Genomic DNA, 22,766 nt, shown 5'->3' with positions numbered 1-22,766 from the left:
ATTTTGTGTCTCTTCACTAACATTGATTAAAGAATTTTATTACGATAAAATTTTAAATTTCCGATTTAGAGGAAGTCCCGAAATTTGTTTGGGATTATTTTAAATATAAATCCAAAAATTAAAATGGAAAACCTTTAACCATTTCTTAAACACTACAAAAAAAAAATTTCGCAATTAAGAGAAAAAATTGTCTTAAAATAAACTTTTTTCTTATGACAGTAATCCCTGACCGTATCAATTTGGTCATATAAGCACCTCAACAAAAGAGATATTTTACAATAAAAAGTAGTCAAACCTTTCTAGTTGGGGGTCTACTGCTCTTGATACTTTTGTAGACTGAACTAAAATATTCCAGCTTAAGGTATTATTAATCCCACAAATTGAATCTTAAGCTGAACTATTTACAAGACCTTATGTTAACAACAATATTTTTTATAGAAGGAAACAAAATTGTCAAAAGTCAATATCTTCATTTATTCGGGTCGAAAATTAGTTTTTAACAATTGTGTGTGTTATTTTTTGATAACACTTAAAATGTTAGCAGATTTCAAGACATATTACATTTTGAAGGTAATATAATTATTTATTAGCAAAATATTTGATTTCAGTTTTTTTTATTTATAAATACAAAACGTGTTAATAGCGGTACAAGGTCAAGAGATACTAGGAGCCTATAAAGTGTTTCACTTTTCTTTTTTACTTGTGCGTATAGGAACTAAATGGCAGATTTTGCTTTGGTAAAAAAAATCGAACTCGAGATTTCAATCCAATGTGACATTACGAGGGAAGAAAGTCAAAAAATGGGTCCCCTATTCCGTCTGTCTATCTGTTTGTCCTTGCTCCTACCGCCTAAGCCATTGGGTCGAATGAGTTCAAAATTTCAAGTTGAGCAGATTCGCCTTAGGTGTTTTTAATTTGTTTAACGACTGTAAATAACAGTAGTGAATATACAAAATTTTGTTGGTCAATAATTGAAAATTTTAATTTTATCAAAATCGAATCGTTACATTCCTTATTTTTCTTAACTTGGTTTCTTTCAATAAAAAAAAATTGTATTGCTCCAGAAGGGTACCTATGATAGAATAGTTTTTTTTTCTTAAAGCTTTTTTCAAGAACTAATGCATACAAATAATTATTTCTTTTGCACAGGCTCTTATCTGCTTTAATAATATTTGATGATCAAAAATGTCAATTTTTATTTTTTGGATTTTAAAGAAAGCTCTAAAAAACTACATACTACAAATAAAGGGTGATTGGTTAGCTATTACCTTTTTGGCAACAATGGTTTTAACAGCTGACGCAAGTTTCGTATTTTCACTGTCAAACACCTTCAGTTTGGTCTATAATGAAAACATGAATCGTCTTACAAGTGAAAAACGCTTGCAAATTATTGAATTTTATTATCAAAATGCGTGCTCTGTTAAGAAAATTAATCGCGTGCTTCATCCAGCGAGCGGGTATGCTCATTTTTGGATCAATGGGTAGGCCAATAAGCAGAATTGTCGATTTTGGAATGAATATCAGCCAGAAAAATTGCAAGAGCTACCAATGCATCCAGAAAAAGTCACAGTTCTGTGCGGTTTATGGGCTAGTGGCATCATTGGACCGTACTTCTTCAAATATGAAGCGAATCGTAACTTAACTGTGAATGGTGAGCGCTACCATGAGCTGATATCCAATTTGTCTTGCCCAAAATGCAAGAAATTGACTTGCATGAGATGTGGTTTTAACAAGACGGTGCCACATGCCACACTGCACGCTCAACAATGGACTTATTGAGAGACGAGTTCGGTGAACATTTTATTTCAAGTTCGGGACCGGTCAATTGGCCACCTAGATCGTACGATTTAACGGCTTTAGATTATTTTTTGTGGGGATACGCATTGGAAGACAACATTGAACCATTTATTCGTGAGATACCGGCTGAAATTTTGGAAAGAGTATTCCACAATTGGACTAAGCGGATGGACCATTTGAGGCGAAGTCAAGATCAACATTTGCAAGAAATAATATCGATTCAAATAAAGATTTCATGCATTTTTTTTTTAATTTTATATGTTTTTTTTAACTTTTCTATAGCTATTAAAAAACCACCCTTTATTTTTAAACTAAAAATGAAAAATTTTATATATACATAATTAATTTGAAAAACAACTCTAACGATTTTAAGAGAAAAATTTAATAAATCAAGCTTTTTCCGATTAAAATTTTTGGAGAGAAACTTATTTTATTTTAAGTCGATATCTTTACTAGTGCTTGAGAACAAGTGGCGTAAGAGACGAATGTACACATCACAAACATCCCTCCAAAAACTTTTGATTAGAATTCTAGGGATCTTGAAACATAGAGAAATTTCAAAATTTCAAAATTTAAATGCTACAAATCAGACCGATTATAATAATTTAATAATCTAAACAGCACAAGATATTTTGCAGGTTACCCGAGTCGAAATTTTGGCCCTATTCTGATCCTAAAAAAGTATCTTTTCTCCTCATTCGCTCCTAAATACAGCAAAATGAACCTCATATTCCCATCGTCCTAATTTTCTCCTACATGAATCTTTAAAATTCTTTCCGTTTTTCTACTAATATTTTTGAACCTTATTTCGTCCTAAATGAAGGTTTATCAACATATAAAATAGATATCATCCTTTTTTCATACTTAATAAGCCTATCTGGTCGTTTACTTGCATTTTTTGTTGTTGTCACTGTTGAAGATGATGACAATGACAACAATGATGTTGAAAATGACAAGGATGGAGCTGGTGATAATGAAAATGGTAACGATGGAGCTGGTTCAGTCGAAGGAGCCAACGAAGATAATCAATAAGAGTAATAAAAACTTCTTAAATAAATCTATATACATAAAAATCAATGCCACTTTTCGTTGTAATGTTATAACTCAACAATGCCTTTACCGATTTGGCTAATTTTGGTCTTTAATTATTCGTGGAAGTCCAAAGAAGGTTTGTACACAGAGAAAATTAAAAAAAAAAAACTTGAAAAGGTGTAAAATCAACATCTTTTTATACTCCCATATACAATCAATTTACTTAAAGAAATCCCAATTCGTTGATTACATTGGAAGTGTACAACGAAGCTGTAATAATAATTGAAGATATGTGTCTAACGATTGTAAATAAAGCATTAGCACAATTGGGTATGACCGCACTAACTCGTAAGACAAATGATTTTTTTTAACGTGAATTGCAACGTGTGCAGGAGTTAAATTCTAATGATTTACATACGTTTATTTGTACAATCGAATATAATGACAACTTCCGTTGCATCATTGATTTTAGCGACTACTCGATCGGAACAGAAAATTGAATTGGCACTTGCATCTTCGGGAATTGCAGCTACATTATTAGAAAGTGGTAGCACCGGACACTCTGCATTAAAATTACCATTGAATGTACGGGTGATTGAAACTCCAACTTGCTTCTTGGAGAAATTCTGTTATGGCAAAAGTTCGATTAACGTCAATTATTTTATGGGATGAGTGCACAATGGCGAATAAAAAATCAATAGAAGCATTTGATCGAACAATGTAAGATCTAAGTGGTAATAAACAGCTGTTTTTGTGGTGCTCTGATAATGTTGTCAACTGACTTTCGTGAAACATTGCCTATCATTCCTCGATCAGCTCCTACCGATGAAATAAACTACTGTTTGAAGTCATCAGTTCTTTGGAGATGTTTACGAAAATTGACACTGAACATTAATATGCGTATTCACCTATGTACATAATGATGCAACGCCCATGAGTTATCAAAACAATTGTTAGAAATTGGTGATGCCAAATTACCAATCGACAGTACCAATGGATTGATCACTTTACCGAAAAATTTTTGTACAATTGCGCAATCTTTAGATGAGTTGATTGAATGTGTTTTTCCGAATGTTCTTCAGAATTACAGAAATCATGATTGGTTGAGAGAACGCACCATTTTAGCACCAAAAACATTCATATCAATGCCATTAAATTAAAATGCAAGCGAAACTGCCAGGTGTAGTCACGACATATAAATAAATTGACAGTGTTATAAATCAAGATGAGGAAATGAATTATCGAATTGAATTTTTACATTCATTAGAACCGGCTGGTATATCACCGCATTGCTTGAATCTGAAAATTGGTTCTTTGATTTTATTATTGCGAAATATTAATCCACCAAAACTGTGTAATAGCACCAGATTGGCAGTGAAAAAGTTATAGCCAAATTTGATTGAAGCTACAATCTTAACTGGTAAATCAAAAGGAGAAGTGTGTTTGATACCGAGTATCGCTATGATTCCAACTGACATGACATTTGAATTCAAAAGATTACAATATCCTGTGCGTTTATCATTTGCGATGTTCATAAATAAGGCCCAAGGGCAAAAATTTCATGTTTGTGGTGTCAATTTGGAGGAATCATGTCATGTTTTTCACACAGCCAACTTTATGTGGCCTGTTCTAGAGTCAGTACACCCAAATGTTTATTTATTTATGATCAAAATTGAAAGACTAAAAATATTGTTTATCCAATTGTTTTAGACTAACCCATATAGACCCACCATAGTGGGTCTATATGGGTTTAGTTTTTTTAGTTCTTACTCTTTGCTGATAAATATAATATAATTTGGATCATTGGGACTTTTAAATAGCTAGCAATTTAAAATATTTTTTGTTTGAATAAATTAACTTAATACCTAATCATTTTTTTATTACTATGCCTTATACGTAGCGAAGCACGTACCGAGCCGCTAGTAGAGAATAAAATTAAAATATAATTTGTATTATTTTTTTAAAAAAGCTTCCTTATAAATAAAATGAAGGAAAGTGAGAGAGAAAGAACAAAAGTAAGTAGGATAGAGAAAGAGAAAAGAAAATAAGATAGAGAGCGAGAGAGAGTCTAATAAACTAGTCTTAGAGAAAGAGGAAGAAAGAAAGAGAGAGTAAATGAACAAAGAAAAAAGCTAAAAAGGTTCAATTGAGGCTTCATTTGATCCTAAACATCGAATTTTGTGCAATAATTGTCACTGTTACGTTCGAATGAGGACCAACATGTTAACAGTAAGTGATCCTCTTTTGAATCTCTTTGAACCTCGGAGAACCTGAATTTTGGGACGAAAATAGGGCCAAAATTTCGACTCGGGCATATACAGCTTTTAAAAGAAAAACACGTCCACTATGCCTCAACATATATAAAATTTAATATTAAAGCCATAAGTTCCTGGGTTAAGATGATTTTGTTAATTATTTAAGACAATTTTTCCAAATAGGTTAAATGTTTGTTCCGAAAAGATGATTAAGATTTTTTTATAAGTCAATCAATACAAAAAACACAAAGAACATTTCTTTTAGGCATTCTCTTTAATTTAAAAAAAAAAATCTTTTTTTTCATTAAGCCCAACAAACAAGCTAAATTTCTAACTTGTCAGATTGTAAACTTTAACTTAAACTTTTAATTTAAGGTTACGGTGGCTTTTGTTCCATTTCGAGATTCAAATAGGTCTACAAATTTCAAGTCAGAATCTTAATCTCTACAAATATTAACTTAAACATTTTGTTTGTCTTGCAGAAATATTTAAAATCATATACCCCTGAATTTATTGTTTAAAAAAAAGTTGTATTCGTTGATAAACTTTTCGTAACTCATTGTTTTGCGTCATTTGTTTACCTTTTTTTATTACCGATCCAGTAGCATTTTTTTAATTTTTTTAATTTAAACTGCAAAATTAGAAATGTTTATATATACAGTAGGATATATCTTTAAGAAATTTGGACAAATTACACTGATCATCAAGGTTTTGCGTCTGGCACACAATTTTTACTTTTTGTAGAGTTTTGATATCCTTTGTTGGAATTTCAAAATCAATCTATAGCATCCATTTTCTGAGATACAGGTTTTGAAGCTATGTTGATTCATTCATTATATTGTAACAAATAACAATATTCCGTTTAAAAATGTTCAGTATCTTACTTACTTCTCAAAAATTCTAAGGTTTCACCTGCCATATATAAACTTCAAGAGATCGCTTAACAGAAAAACGAAAATCGGTAGCAATGTTTCTCCTTATTGCAAATTTGTATTCTTATAGTTTTAATAACAAGTTTTTGGAATATATTGAAAAAACCATTAAAATAATGTTGAAAGCGAGTATTTCTGAGTTCGAGCACCTATTGCTAATATCGGAGTTCGGATTCGAAATAAGCATTAAAAATTAAATTTACCAAACAAAGTTTTGCAAAACATAAATGAATTTTATTCAAGGTTTTCCAAAACTTCAGATAAAGTCAAATGAAGACTCAGCGTGTCATGTTTTTTTTTTTTTATTTTAAGAAAGGTTTATTTAAAAAACCTTTTCTGATGGGAAAATTGTGATGCGAGATTGCATTTCAGGCCAACAAATTCCTTTGAAAAAGTTCAAATCACAAACCAAAAAAAATTAATTTTCTTGACCGGCGAAATTTGAGTATAATTAACTTTTTACTGAGATGTGACGTTAAATTTTCGGTTTATATTCCGGACACTGAACTATTATTTATAAAAAAAAATATACTAGATTTACTTCTCGAAGCTAGGAAACATTTCCTTGAGTTAAAGAATTTGTTCCAAACTTTCTGTTCGAACATACAGGGAAACGGAGAGGCGGCGGCGTCGCGGCGCGCGGTGCGAACCTAAACTAGATACGAACAAACCTTGGAGTTACAAATTAATAGAAAATTACGCTAGTTCATAAATAAAAAAATAAAATTACAATACATCATAAATAAAAAGACTCAAAAACTAAACTCATAACATTTTAAATGGTAACTAATTCTTGAATTTCGGCAAGTCACTCACAAGAGCTTTAATAATTTAACAAAGAAAATAGTAACCCAGAAAAACAAGGCAAGCCGTTTTATGAAAGTTCATTTGAAGGCTATTTTGTATGAAAAATACGAAATGTTTCTGTTTAGTCTTATTTACTTTGTTTCATATTTTGTGAACAGTACAAATAAAACAGTGAAATAAATTGTATTGTTTTTTTATTTATAAATCTGTCCTAAAAATTTTGACTACCATTAATTTGGATTAGTCTTAATTTTCAGACAATGGAACCAACATAGTCTTGACATTTTAAACATTATTTTTATCTTATAAAATTAAGTATGTATATGTTTTAAAAATGGGTCAAAATACTTTACTTTAATTAACGAGAAACAACAATTCAGAAATCACAAAAATAATAAAAATAAACAATAAATAAAATAAACTTACATAGCTTTCTATTTTAAAAGACGTTTAAGGTTGACTAGGAATAAAGGAATAATTAATAAATAATGCAAAGAGTTTCCTTCTCTAATTTGACACTTAACAGCGAACAAAAATAAAAGTTTCAAAAAGTTAAATATTACTTATTACACAAGTTAAAATGTTCTCATTCCGGTTAACATTTGAATTCCATGAAAATTACACATTACACTACTAAAAGTCCTCAATCATTATTTGTTCTAATACCAGGTATACCAAACCTTGCAAGTATAACATCCGATTAAATCATTGAAACCATCAAAGAAAAATATATACACTATCAACTTTTAGTCGCAACCAACACATAAGTTCTTCAGTTTGTGATATTACTTCGAGCATGTTATACATAATAGTTTTTGGTTTGTTGGCTTTAGCCACATCACATTCAATAGTTCAGTCTTCTGATTTTAATCGAAAGTTAGTGAAATTCATTAAAAATGTCCAAAGTGATAGAAAATCTGAAACTCTTCTTATTCTAATGGAAAGCTCAGATCATAACGCGATAAATGAGAATTTCATCAAGGAACTACTAAAACCCAACTTTACAGTTCCATTGGTCATATCGAGTGGCATCGATTCGTTTTCATTGAACAGAAAGTTCACCGGGAACTTTCTAGCAGTCGTTCAACTTGATTCTGGGGCAAAACTATTGCAAGAAATATTGGTTTACCTTCAAAAGAGGCGTTCTTCTAGAATTATTTTGATTTCAAGAACCGATTCCTTTGACGAAGATCTATTGAAGGAAATCTTTCAATTCTGTTTTCAAAATGACATGATAAATGTGATTGTGGTTTTTCGGGATTTTTCAACTTCTTCAATCTTCTACCGATTTACTAATTTTCCTGAATTTAAAATCGAGGAAATTGTATGGACAGATGATGACGAAGACATGAGAGATTCATTCTTTCCAGAACGTATGCGAGATCTTAAAAGTTCTATTCTGCCAGTGTTGTTAGCAGGACCTGAACCATGTTTGATAGTTTCTCAAAACGAACAAGGACAAACAAAAATAGGCGGTTACTTTGGCCATGTTTTCAATGCTTTTGCTAAAAAACACAACGCTATATTAAATACCAGCTTAATAAACTTAAAACTTTCGTCAAACCAAATTATTGATTTAGTAGTCAATAAGACCATTGAAATATCAGCCTCAGCAACATTTCCAAATATTATTAAGCCAATGGATTTCTTCACATATCCTTGCGACTATATTGATTGGTGTGTTATGATTCCGATCGAAGCGAGTATTCCGGTCTATAAAATTTTTACATTTGTGTGGAAGTGGAAAGCTCTATGCATCACTCTCATCGAAGTTCTAGTTCTGTCAGTTATGCTTCACGTAGCTGCCCATCTATCAGAGAAAAAATCATCTTTACTGAACAGCCTATTCAACGACAGCTTACGTGGACTACTTGGACAATCGTTTATTGAAAGAAAAAACACTTCATACACGACAAAGATTCTATATTCGGTGATTTTCATATCCGGAATTATGTTCGTAACCTCGTACGATGCCTTTCTTCAGACCTTTATGACAAGTCAGCCGACAAAAAATAAACTTGAAACCTTTGATGATCTCTTGGCTTCGAATTTAAAAGTCCTCGGTCTTAAAATTGAAATTGAGTTGCTTTTCGAACATAACCCAATTTTCAAAACCAAATATTTCAACATGTTCGTTTTGGAAAGTGACTTAAGTACTTTTGTTAAAATTCGAGACACTTTCAACACAAGCTTTGCCTATGCGGTCAATAATGTGAAATGGAAAATTTATCAAAATCAGCAAAAGCTTTTCACTAAACCATTGTTTCGTTTGCCGAAGCAAATGTGTCTTATGACGAATTTTCAATGGGCGTTTCCCATTAACGAAAACTCAATCTATAAAGAGATTTTGAATGCATTTCTTTTGGAAACACAATTATCTGGATTGTTAGAGTTCTGGAAGCAGAGGAGTTTTTATGAATTGAAAGAAATCGGTAAAATAAAGATTCAAGATTTGACCATGAACACAGAATGTGTTGCTTTAAGGGTGGAAGACTTCAAGTGGATTTGGTTGGCACTTGGCGGAGCTTATGCTTTGATGGTTTTCTGTTTCATTGGGGAAATTTTTGTTTACAAGTGGAAGAAGTCGAAAAAGCAAAACAAAATTTTTTTCAATTGATTATCATGCAAACAACTGGCGCATTTTTGAATTCGATTAATAAAACATACCAATTAATAAACGTCAAGAAACACGAAGTAAGCACCTAATTATCTTTTAAAATTGGAGTTCTTAGTTGAATAGGAACTATCAAAACTTGGAATTTTTAACACATGCTCGTATTCAAGCATTTAATGTAATGCATATGTTTTTAGTCTTGTTTGTAACTAGTAAATAAAATATTCTCATAATTTGACAGACATAACAAAAGAGAGAGAAATGTTCAAACACAGATAAAACTTATGCTAACAAGAGTATTATTTATTCACATAAGTTTCAAAAATAGCATAAGCTTAGATATGAAAATTTTAACAATGCTTTAATTCTGACTTTATGATTTCAATTTCTCAAAAATCAATCAACTGCCGTATTTAACTTGATTCTGAAGAATGACCGTGAGCAAAGACAATAATAAATCGAATCCGTTTCTAAAACACATTATAAAAGCCTCACTCGAAGCTCATCAAACCAATCCAGTTTAAATACTTGTTGGATCTAATAGGAAAGTCTATTCCCAGCTTAACGCTTTCCTAGGAGATATCGTTGATATGGATAAAATGTTCCCAAAAACCATTGCGGAAGAAAACAATCTTTAAGTAATTGATTTTGAAAATGAAATTTGAGATCCTATTGAAGATCACTTCAATGTTCACATTGACATAGACTTCTGGGCTAACAACTTGATATTCAACGAAGGACAAAATGATTAATGAAATCTCTATTAGTAAAACACTTTAACTTTAAGACTCTGAGACTCCAATTTCAAACTAATAGAGTGAAATGAAATCTACAGCTTAAGGATTTCCAAGAAGATATTGTTGATATGGATAAAATGTCCCCAAAAATCATTGCGAAATAAAACAATCTTTAAGAAATTGGTTTTGAAAATAAACTCCGAGACCCAATTTACGATCACTTCAATAGGATCATTGATAAAGACTTCTGTACAAACAACTTTATGTTCAACGAAGGACTAAACCAATATCTGAAATGAAATCTCTATTAGTAAAACATTTTAACTTTAAGACACTGAGACTCCAATCCCAAACTAATATAGTGAAATGAAATCGCGATCTTAATTAAAAATCAAGTTATATTGTTTCAAGATTCTATCATTCGTTCGACTTTATTACTTCGAATACTTTTCGAAATCACTTCAAGTGAAATTAAAAGCTTTTCTAGAAGATATTTGTTATAAGGATAAAATGTTTCGGGAAATCTTTGCAGAAGACTACGATCTCTCGGCAATTGTATTGGAAGACCTTCAAAAGAATGTTGTACGATAGGAGAATGTTTACTCGGTACACGAAAAACTATTTGCTATGGGATCCTAATCCATATTAAAATGTGTCGCTCATTGAGACTTCTAGACAAACAACATTTTGTACAACGAAGCAATTCAAGAATTCAAGGTACTCTGCTGCTAATCCGAGCTAGAATTCCTGGTTTACATTAGTTCAGATTGTAGAAGAAAAGCTTATATGGTAAAAACTGGGCTAATATATATTCATAAGAATTTTCTAATGTTAAATTTCTACTCTCATATCTTTAACTTTTATATCAGGATGCTTGGCTCAACCAATGTTGAAAAACAAATTGAAGATGTTATTTCCAATTTTCGATCGAAGAAATCTATTTAATCACGTGACATACACACATTTTTTGATCAAAAAATGTGCACACGAGTTATTTGAAATGTAACTTTTTTGCTTTTTTGCTTACGAATAAAATAATCCTAACAAATAAACAGCAAAACAAACCTTAAGTGTCTTTTTAAGTTCTAAGAAAACTTCAAAATTACAAAAGAGGGCGTGGCATTAGTAGCGTTTGAAATATTTAAACATTTAAAGTTAAATCATTTGTAAGGAAGTGAGAGAACCAATGCATTTTTTCCTTCTAATTCAGCTGCTAATCGACGATAGCATATTACTGGACTTTTAGTTAATGGAAATACAAAATTCTTAATAGAAATCTAATGTTATTTAAAAGTTTATTTTCCTATTCGCATTCATTTTCATGGCAATCATTTTTCTTAAGATTAAGTCCGCCGAAAAAAAGAATTTTGAAGTTTGGGAGTTGGACTTATTAGAACTTTTTGTGTGTCTTTTAGTGATATTTTTAGTTAGTTATGTATGTTAAAAAAATAAAACTAACTTTGCTCTTATTACCCTTCGACTTATGTAAATTTTATGATTTTTACACAAATAAGATTAATTTAATCAATTATTTTGTGTGACCAAATATATAAATGTTCTGTATTTGAAAAGGTCTTTTATGCATTTTTAAACTTAAGATAAAAAATTGAAATCTTTTAAGGAAGACTCTCATTTAATTTTTGGCCTTTCAGTTAATTTAAAATTCCAAAAACAGTAGAAACAAGAACCATTTATAAACAGGTTAGGTAAAAAAACGGGATAAAAATTGATGTTTTTCAAAATGTTTTTATAAAAAGGTCATCCTTTACGGGACAACCTGTGTATATTAAAGACTATAATTTATATAAAATATGAGCCGAAAAAAAAAATTTCAAAATCGATATACGAGTACCATTTCAAACACTTCAGCTTTTAGACCGTAATAGGTGTTCGGCTATAAATAACAGAAAAAAGAACGAGTATTTTAAATTCTTTTTTTGTGAGCATACTCTTGAAAATCAAAAACTATTTGTTAATTATTCTAAGGCTCTAACGACTTGGCGAAACATCGGAGACACTCAAACAAAACGTTGGTTACTAACTCCCGCAGTTGTGAAGTTTTATTTATATTTATATTTAAACGCATAAACACAATCATAAATAATTTAAGCTAAGATAGCGGAGTTTTTAGACTAGTCTACTTCGGAAGGGATTCTCTACGGTTTAATCACCTCGTAGAATGTCTAAAAACATGTTTGTCTGTTTTTCCACTAGTTTGACAAAAAATAGGACACAAGATTAATTATCTATGTTATAAAGCAAACAAGTTTTATTTTATGTAATAAATAATATTTGTTGCAAAAACATCTTATATCTTATAAAAGCTGCAGGAATCCTTCCAGACATCTCACTCTGAGAAGTTTCATTCGACTGTTTGGAGTTAATAATATTTTTGCTGCCTCTCAAAACATGCCCGAATATCTGAGTTTAAAACCTATAGATACCATTAGTGAATCACAACTTCATACAAAATGGCTGACCAGGGATTACTTTACTGAAAAACTTAGAATCCATTTAAAAGACCCAAGTTTGGAGGTGGTTTCTTTGAGTTCTTGTCCAGCTGTTGGAAAGGGCCAGAACTTTGGCAGTATCATGACTCGAGTTTTTGTTCAATATAAGACGAATGGTGATTTAGAGCCAAGAACAAAATCGTATATCGTCAAGAGCTCCTTCGAAGGCGATGACTTTGCGAACGAGGTGATGAAGCCCTACAATATATATACTAGGGAAATGGATATATACCGGGAGATCATTCCCAAACTAAACGCTTTGCTAGAAGAGATCGGTGACATGGATAAGATGTTCCCGGAAACTATTGCCGTTGACTATGATCTTTCGACAATTATTTTTGAAGACCTTTCCGAACGTCAATACATAATGTGTGACAAAACAAAGGGCTTAGATATGGATCAAACAAAGCTATGTCTAAAGAAGCTGGCCAAGATGCACGCAACATCAGCTGTTTTGAATGAACGTGAACCTGGAATTTTCAACGGTTACGATCGGGGGATGTTCAATCGATACACAAATTCTTACGGTCCTTTATATATAGGAAATTTAGAAGCTTGTTATAAGACCGTAAGTCAGTGGAAGGACTACAGAGAATATGCAGAAAAACTACTTGCTCTCAAACCAAAACTTTTGGAATACGGAAAACAAGCTTTCGATCTTACTGACGGACATGTAAATGTCTTCGCTCATGGAGACTTTTGGATCAACAATGTTATGTTCAATCAAGAACCAAACCAACAGCCAAACGATGTCATTCTGATAGACTTCCAATTTAGTTGCTGGGGGTCACCTGCAATCGATCTGCACTGGTTCTTCAATACATCACTTAAGGAAGACATAAGGTTATTTCAACAGGATGAACTCTTCCACTATTACTACAAGATCTTTGTTGAAACCTTGAAAGCCCTTCGATTCAAAGCTAAAATTCCCAGTTTACACACATTTCTGTTGCATATGGCTGAGAAGGATTTTCTTGGTAAATATCATCATAATGCTAGCAAAATAATAACACTTCAAATTTAATTCTTTATTACTTTAGTTTTTATATCAGGATGCTTGATGCATGCTTTAGTGCTAAATGAAGAAGCTGAGGATGCTGATTTCCGAGCTTTAGTTGGCGAAGATGAGCGAGCTATGAATTTCAAATATTCAATTTTCAAGAACGAAAAAGTGCAAAAGAATCTAAAGAGGCTACTTCCAATTTTCGATAGAAGGGGTCTATTGGATCACAGGGATTGATGAAGAGGACGTTTAAAGATTTTGATCATTAACTGGTTTTAAATATGGGAAAAACGGTTATAAATATTTATAGTACTTTTAAGTATGTACTATATACTTAACACTAATTTTAAGAAAAATAAAAACACTGAAAATTTTAAATCAAAACATTCGTGCGGCAGTGTTCGATCAGCCACTTACTTAATTACTTGTGACTTTACACTTGAGTGTCCTTTTAAATTAAACCTGTGAAAAAGTATTCTAAGTACAGAAACCCTGGATATATTGCGTTTTACCGTAAGCTTAAGACCGACGATTTTTCACGTAGCGAATTTTCTTTCTGTGTACTCCCATACTGTTTTAAACAGGCCAGCTATATTGGCACTAAGTAAAACCAAAGTAGTTAAGGAGTTCGATCTCACTGAATTCTTTATTCACGGGTAAAATTTGGTGCCATTATCTTGCCATATATGTACATTAGGAATGCTGTTGCTTATCAGTTTTTGCCACAATATGGTCTGCACCAATTCTTTTTTCAATTGTATGTGGTTTAAATTTTCCATTAATAAGCAAATCATTCACTATTGCTTTACGAAGCCCCAATCCAGACAGAGTATCAACTTCTCGTGAATTCTGATTCCATCCAAAGAATTTTTTTTCCTATTCTCGCACTAAAATCGTTATTACGGGCGATTTCAATGTACACAATTCTTCATGGCTTCAACATTTGGCAAAGACAACATCCTAGGGAGTGTGTGCTGAGATCTTGGCTGAGTTGAACCAAATAACTCATCGAGTCAACGAGCCCACTCGTATATCGGATGTGGTAGGTCGAGCAGAAAACACTCTTGACTTGGGTCTTACTTCTGGCCCTCGTAAGTACACTATTCGTGTTCTATCTTCTCTTGGCGCATCTTACCATTGTGTCATATCAGCAAATTTCTCGCGTGAAAACTCTCCAGTTAAAGAAAGTGCTCCTAAGAAACCCGTTTGGCAATACGAGAAAGCCAACTTGGACGGTCTCAATAATTATTTTAGGATCTTTAACTGGTCACTATGCTTCCTCGATAGTGACGTTGACGGCAGCGGGGATATGATCACAAGTTTCATTCTCCTGGGAATGAGAACTTTTATCCCGAATAGGGTTAAAAGCATAAGACCTAAGGAAAACGCATGTTTCGATGGTAGCTGTAGAGGGGTTATTAGGGTCAAGAAGGTATGTTTCCGTTGTTGTAAAACCAATCCAACTGAGGAAAATCGGAATAAGTTTAAGCAAGCCAGGGAGGCCTGCAATGCCCATATTCGACGGACCAAATTTTTGCATGAAAAAAATTACGCAATATCCCAAAGGCAGTACAAATTTTTAGTCATTTAGAATTCTTCCTCGGTCCGTACGCTCGTTGTCAATGACAATTCATTTGTTAGCTCTTTAGAGAAAGCTAATCCCTTTGTTAGGCAGCAATAGGTCCACTGGAGATCTCATGGTTCATCTCACCGAACAGTGGAGCAAATTTAATTTACATCGCTTTGGAGTAAGTAAGATTCTTGCACTTGATATTTCAAAATCATTTGATAGGGTTTGGCATTAAGCTCTCTTACCGAAAATGCGTGCTTTCGGTTTTCATGGATCCCTCCTTCATTGGATTAGTAATTCAATTACCTTTCGAATCTTTCAATAGAAGTAGTATTGGATGAGTTCAAGGTTGAAAACCACAAAATAAATGCTGGTGTGCCCCAGGGCTCTGTTCTTTCTCCAACACACTTTCTCATTTTTATTAATAATCTCCTGTCTGCAACTTCTAATCCAATACATTGTTTCGCTGAAGATAGTACTCCTAGCTTTTTATATTCGTTTTCAGATTCACATTCCTCTTTTTCGAAAACTCAATGCTGTCTTGTATCATTAAAGCGAGATATACCCCACTTGCCATTATCCATAGATGGCAATTCCATCGAGGAGACTGAACATCTCGATATTTTCGGAATTTGTATCACCAAACACCTTTTGTAGAACGATCACATACGCGATGTCGCCAAAAATGACGCAAGATGTTTGGGTTTTCTGAGGCGATGCAAAAAGTTGTCCCCCCCCTCTGATCTGGCTGTTATCTACAAGACTTATATGCGTGCAAGGCTTGAGTATAACTCCCATATCAGGGCTGGTGGTCCGCAACTTATTTAAGCCTTTTCGACAGTATTGAACGTTTGATTGGTGATATTACCATCATAAGATCATTTACATCGCTTGAAAATCGTCGAAATATTTCTTGTCTCACTGTCTTTTACCGTTATTTTAACGCTTTATGCTCTAGGGAAATAGCCAGTTGCATTCCTTCCTTTAAGCAGTTCGACTGTAATACTCGCGCTTCTAGGAATGCACACCAATATACCCTCGAGCCCAATTTCGGTTGTACTGTCAAGTACATATAGGTAGATTCGTTCTTTAACCGTGCAACGCGAATGTGGAATGCCTTTCCACACTCTGTCTTTCCCAGCCATTGCAATATTCAGGAATTCAAAACCAATGTGCACCGACACCTCCTTTCAAACGCTCTCTCCCTTTCCTAGTGCTCACACTCAGGAGGAAAATACTTATTATGTAGACACAGTGATCTAACAGATTCTATGGATTTAAAAAGTACGGAAGAAATCGTGATGTATACCCTTAACGATGAGAAAACATTGAAGACCAGTTCTTCATTAATGTCTAATTGTGAAAATAAAATATACCGAACTGTGTTTAAATATCAGAAAAATGGTCAAAAAGTTGTTATTATTTCTTATACATGGTTCCTGAAAATCTAAAAGATTCAGTAAAATTTTCTGAAAATTGTAACACTACATCATTTTTATCACTGATAGATTCAACGGCCTTATAAGATCTATCGATTGTATGAACTAAGCTCTACAAACAAAAGTTGATAACCTAAAAAGAAAAAGGAAACTTAAAACCCTTTAGATTTCAACACACGGTCCTGACTATTTCCAGAATTAAATAAATATTTATATTAATATATTAGACTAAGAACTCGTGCATAGATGCAATAAATAACAAAGCTCAACAAAAAAATTCTCTCTAATCCATATTACCAGCAGCTTTAAACTATAAATACAAACCATAAGCATCGTTAAGCAAATGACGTTAACTCGAGTGAATATTTGTCTCGATTTCAATCATTGTGTACCTTTGGAACACGTCTCTTAGACATTTGAGTTTAAAAATACTTTTGATAATAATGGCGTCTTAATATAAGAATAGTACACAATCACAAAGCATGCGAGTTCCTAAAGTAGGTAGATCTACATATCTTCGTTAGAAGTACGCTTATTGCACACCTAAGCTACAATTCAATTGATAACACAACACCCACACCCCTAACCAGATGACAGATGAACAAAGTAGCGAGGAGAGATTTTGCTAGAATTAGCGGGCGAAATAAATTACTTTTGATCATAAATTAAGTCTACAGTTGACAGCTCAGTCAGCATCTGTATAAAAGCATCTGACATTCGTAAAGGCATCTCAATTAAAAGACTATCGTTCTTGCAGAAGCTTCTATTTCTAAAGTTATGCCAGAGTGTCAGAATATCGCTACTATAGATGAAGTCCAGCCAGTGCCAGAATGGCTGACAAAGGACTTCCTCAGGGAGAAGCTGAGCATTCACTTTAAGGACCCCAGCTTGGAGGTTACTTCTATGACACTCTCTCCAGCTATTGGCAAAGGAGAGAACTTTGCTAGTGTCATGACCAGAGTGGCGGTTCAATATAAGATGGGAAGTGATCAAGAACCTAGAACAGGATCGTACATCGTTAAGAGCTCATTCGAAGGAGATGACTTTGCGAATGAACTGATGGAGCAATACGACATTTACACCAGAGAAATGGAAATATATGACAAAATTATTCCGAAGCTTAACGCGTTGCTCGAGGAAATCGGTGATCCGGATAAGATGTTCCCACAAACCATTGCTGTAGAGTTTGAACGTTCAGCGATCGTATTTGAAGATCTCTCACAGCGCCAGTACATTATGTGTGACCGAACTAAGGGCTTGGACATGGAACACGTAAAACTGTGCCTAAGAAAGTTGGCCAAAATGCACGCCACTTCAGCTGTTTTAAATGAACGTGAGCCGGGAACTTTCAAGGGCTACGACCGTGGAATGTTCAATCGACACACGAACTCCTACAGACCATTCTTTGAGGGACTTCTGGTAGCTTGCAGTAACATGATAAGCCAATGGGATGGTTATAAGTACTATGCCGATAAACTTAATGCACTTAAGCCTAAACTGATGGAATATGGAAAACAAGTCTTCGATCCTATCGAAGGTCATGTGAATGTCTTGGCTCATGGAGACTTCTGGGTCAATAACGCCATGTTCAATGAAGGCCCAAACCAGCATCCGAATGATGTGATTCTTATTGACTTCCAATACAGTTGCTGGGGATCACCCGCTATTGATTTGCACTACTTCTTCAATACATCCCTGAGTGAAGAAATTCGGCTACATCAACAGGACGAACTTTTTCAATATTACTACAACATATTCGCTGGAACTTTGAAAGCTCTACAATTCCAAGCTAAGATTCCCAGTTTACATCAGTTCCTGTTGCATATGTCTGAGAAAAACTTCTATGGTAAGGACTAATCAAGTTTATTTTTCTATTTTTTGTCTCACAACTTGATGTTCTTTTTTTTAAAGCTTTTTCTTCATGCTTGGTCCAAGCTGTCCAGATAAATGACAAAAATGATGATGCAGATTTTCATGCTTTAATGAGTGAAGATGAACGGGGTTTGAATTATAAAAGTTTAGTTTTCCAAAATGAAAAAGTCCAGAAGAATTTAAAGAGGCTATTGCCGGTGTTTGATCGCAAAGGTTTATTGGATCACAGAGATTGAGGACGATTGAGTGAAATTCTTATATCAGTATAGCTAAAAAAGTGATCTCTCTAAAGTGTGATTTAATGTCAACATTGAGAATATAGATTTAAGGATTTAATTATTTTGTTGTAATTAGTTGGTATAACGGTTAAACGGAGCTATGGTTAAGAGTGTTTATCTATACTAAACCAAAGATACTTTTTAAGAAAAGTAATGAATTATAAGATGGCGAATTGGTTCGTAAGCTTAAAGGATAGTTTTAAGTATATATTAATGTATTAAATGGTGATTATAAATAAATAAATTAAAATGAAATGAAAATTACGAATATAAATTTTACCTTTTGGATTCAGAATTTGAAACAAACAAAGGGCTTTTCATCTTGTAAGGAACTGTACTGTCTCACATTAAAGTCCTTGGAATCAGGTTCTATTGAAAGTCTCAAATTGAAAGTTATTTCCAATCCACTCGGAAAGAACTAAATAGGTCCTTGTTCTACAAATTTGTGCCCTTTTTCCTTTTTATTTGTTTTTGTTTGAGGATGTTGGTAATCAAATTTGTATCTTAAAAATTCGAAAATTCTAGACTGCGCGTATTTAAACTAATATTTGCAAAACTTTCAAAACTAATCGAAAATAGAATCAAGCTTATTTGCCAAAAAGTGTGATTAATACGTTTTTTTTGTAAAGTATTGCGTTTAAATGTGGTTCTACGCGTAATGCGTTGCAGAATTTTACTCTTAACGAAGGATTTAAAAGAAATCGGCTTTCCAACTACAGCATTTTTGTTTCATCAACATCTGCCGGACACATTGCAGATGTTTGTGAAAGTGTGCAGCAGAATCCGACGACGTCAATTCTGTGTCGCTAACAACAACTTGCCTTAACGTGGCGAATTTCGTTTCGTGATTTGGGACTGCAGAATCCAACAGACTTAGGAGCTGTACCCAAAGGATCATAAAGCAGCGTCGTGTATTTGCTTATCGGATTTTTGAGCATTTGGAAGTTGATCCTAATTTTTGTCGAAAAATCAAAGACATCGTAAACTATATAACATTAAAATCGACCCATCTTTAATGAGAAACTCATTAAAGATAAGGTACCCAGTAATACACTTATTACATTGCGAAAGAAAGGAGAAGGTACAATATTAACTGAGGACTATTTTGTGCTTTGAAAGGAGGCTTTTGAAAATGAATAGAAATTTTGAAGCCACGAACAAGATTATCTTAACTAAATTTTGGGAATTGGCTAGGATCAGTGACCAAAAAATGTTTCATCAAGCACTTTGTTGACAGAAACCAAGTGTTTTTGTTTCTCTGTTTTTTTAAATCCAATGCAAAATACGATAATAATTAAAAATTTGAATAAAGACACGGTCTTTACTTGTTCACAGTTTCAGTACGAAGAAGTAATTATATAATGTTACGTTTTGACAATCGGAAGGGTTTTTCTTAAAAGCTCCGACACTTCATGAAATTTACTTTGTAAACAACTCAAAAAAAAGATAGACTTATTTATAGGGTGCTTTAATTCAATTCAATTTTATAGGAAGTGTTTCGCGAAAAAAATTTAAATTAAAGTAAGCATCTGACATAATAATATAATATAAAGGTATATTTAAGTCTCAACAAACTTAATAAATACCACATACATCCTGTTGGTCTCAGTGTTCAATAAATAAAAGAGTCAAAAGATCTAATGTTATCCAAATTTTGTTGAAGCTTAAAACTAAAGTCCTATTAAAAAGAAGAACTAATGGAAAATTGATTTTATTTCTTATAATTTAAAATAGTTACAAAATATTTTAAAAGAAATCTTAAAAATGAATAATATTTTTATCATATACTGAATTAATTATGGTTTAAAGTTCTGTTTCTATACTTCAAAATGATGCTTCATCCACAGTATCTCACTGTCCACGACCTCATTGTCGACCTCATTGTCCACCAAATCCTTGTCCCCCAAATCCTTGTCCACCAAATCCTTGTCCACCGCCTCCTTGTGCACCTCCTCCTTGTCTACCAAATCCTTGTCCACCGCCTCCTTGTCCACCAAATCCTTGTCCACCGCCTCCTTGTCCACCAAGACCTTGTCCACCGAAAGCACTAAGTCCACCAGTTAGGGCTTGTGCTCCAGCTCCAAAAAGACCTGCAGCTGCCTGAGCCCCAGCATTAAAGGCTTGTCCTATTCCACCTCCACCGAGTTGCCTTCGGACTCTTCTTGAAAATTCAGATTTAACTGATTCTTCTTTGGCACAGACAAAAGCCACAAGGACAACAAATATTGACAATATCACAAAAGAACGCATTTTCGTCTATTTTACTTACTAACTCTTCAAAGTTTATTTTGAGACTGATAAGATTTGCACGGTTTTTATTTAATTTATATAAGAAATCCAAATAAACTTTGGTTGGTTGCAAAAATAAAATTATAATAAGTCCAATATGGTCAAAATTTAAATATTATAATCTAGACAAATTTTGTGGTTAAGATATTATTAAACAATGGTTCAGGTAAAAGTTCTTTTCCAACCTGAAATAAACAAATATGATAACCAGTTTCATATTTGTTTATTTCTTCAGTATGTTTTTTTATCAAATACATATTTTATGAAAGTAAAAAACTATAGCTATTATTAGAATGTCAATGCGTTGATTCTCTGACGTCAAAATGACGTCCCAAAAGAGCGTCACGTCCTAAAATCGCCAACGATAAATGCTTGAGTCAACGCGTTGACAATTTTCAGTGACAGTTTAATTTCTGAGTCAATTCTATTGGGCCACGATTACTCGCTGTTGGGACTGTCAGTCATTGCAATGTCAAAGTACGTTTGCCGTTGTTGTTTGTAGCTATTTATTAAAAACAGATCTTTCAGTACTAAAAGCAAAAAAAAATTGAAAGTCCAAATAATTAATTCATGAATTTGTATGATGAGAATCAAAGTCGCGATTAACCATGTGTGTCTGAAAGTTACCAATTGGCTTTTTGTTCAACCCCATTTTAATATTATAATCATGCCTTAAATTGTCGAATAGTTTTTTTAGAACCCACTTTTCTTAACTCAGAATTGATTTAAAGGCTAAGAATTTTTAATGTTTGATCAGACGGAATCAAAGTACAACTTGACATTATTTTAAAGGCTTTGTGATATTATTTAATCTGTTCTACTCAACAAAAGCATCATTACATGTTTTCACAGATTTTTTAGACAGTTGATATTTTTATTTTATTAGATATAAAATTAAAAACTACCCATAAATTATGTATCATATGCTTATTCTGTACCAATTGTTAATATTCTTTCGCATTTTTAATGAATTGCAAAAATAACATTGCTTCACATTTTTTTCGAATCGTGTGATCGTTATGGGTGAAACACAAACACGCTTTAGCATAGGCTTCGTCTGCGTTACGATGGGCATGCCTCGAGGTTGGGTTGAATGACATTTCTTACATTTAGCTTACACAGCCTATCGTTTGTATGTTCATCTCATGGAGCAAGAAGAAGCGCAGACTATATTTATTCTATGTACATTTATTTCAATAACTTAGGTACCTTTTAACTTTTTCTAAAAACCAATGGTTATCCCTCCAAAAGCAAATGTGTTTTGTTTGTTGACTTTTTTACAGCTGTTGAGCTGTCAGACAAAGCAATTGTTAAGCAAATTTGAACTGGAGCTTCCGTTTGGAGTCACATTACTTAACATTACGTTTTTTTCCTTACGATTGTCAAACGAAACGTGAGGTCAAGCTTCATTGTGATAATAAAATTTCTACGGTCGAACTCGTAAACGTCAGGCGAAGCCGAATCTAAAGCGTGTTTGTGTTTCAGCCATTAAAGTGTTTGGTGTCAACGCGTTGGCTAAACTGTAGTGTCATTCATTTGATGGTTGACAGTCTTATTGCCGTTAACTTAAATGTAGGAATCAGTAAATCAATTTTTAAATCCTTTAAGTTTTCAGTATAAAAATGCACCCT

General features: G+C 33.1%; 4 protein-coding genes across 4 annotated transcripts; 3 read left to right on the top strand and 1 right to left on the bottom strand.

The window, feature by feature from the left end:
* Positions 1 to 7,619: 7,619 nt before the first annotated feature.
* LOC129948321 (uncharacterized) lies at positions 7,620 to 10,765 on the top strand. The gene is made up of 2 exons (XM_056059278.1): positions 7,620 to 9,255; positions 10,707 to 10,765. Exons 1-2 carry the CDS (start codon positions 7,620 to 7,622, stop codon positions 10,763 to 10,765), a joined length of 1,695 nt encoding a protein of 564 aa, XP_055915253.1.
* Positions 10,766 to 12,544: 1,779 nt separating this feature from the next.
* Positions 12,545 to 14,073, top strand: LOC129953900 (uncharacterized). Its single transcript, XM_056067437.1, has 2 exons — positions 12,545 to 13,661; positions 13,725 to 14,073. Exons 1-2 carry the CDS (start codon positions 12,584 to 12,586, stop codon positions 13,922 to 13,924), a joined length of 1,278 nt encoding a protein of 425 aa, XP_055923412.1. The 5' UTR covers positions 12,545 to 12,583; the 3' UTR covers positions 13,925 to 14,073.
* A 3,346-nt stretch (positions 14,074 to 17,419) lies between these two features.
* LOC129953901 (uncharacterized) lies at positions 17,420 to 19,101 on the top strand. The gene is made up of 2 exons (XM_056067438.1): positions 17,420 to 18,542; positions 18,608 to 19,101. The coding sequence occupies exons 1-2, from the start codon at positions 17,474 to 17,476 to the stop codon at positions 18,802 to 18,804; spliced, it is 1,266 nt and encodes a 421-aa protein (XP_055923413.1). The 5' UTR covers positions 17,420 to 17,473; the 3' UTR covers positions 18,805 to 19,101.
* A 1,623-nt stretch (positions 19,102 to 20,724) lies between these two features.
* LOC129948312 (uncharacterized) lies at positions 20,725 to 21,096 on the bottom strand. Its single transcript, XM_056059267.1, has one exon. It carries the CDS (start codon positions 21,094 to 21,096, stop codon positions 20,725 to 20,727), a length of 372 nt encoding a protein of 123 aa, XP_055915242.1.
* Positions 21,097 to 22,766: the final 1,670 nt, after the last annotated feature.

Source organism: Eupeodes corollae, chromosome 1, assembly GCF_945859685.1.
Source record: "Eupeodes corollae chromosome 1, idEupCoro1.1, whole genome shotgun sequence".
NCBI lineage: Eukaryota > Metazoa > Arthropoda > Insecta > Diptera > Syrphidae > Eupeodes > Eupeodes corollae.
Note: the sequence above shows the minus strand (reverse complement) of the source record. Positions and strands in the feature narration are given on the sequence as shown.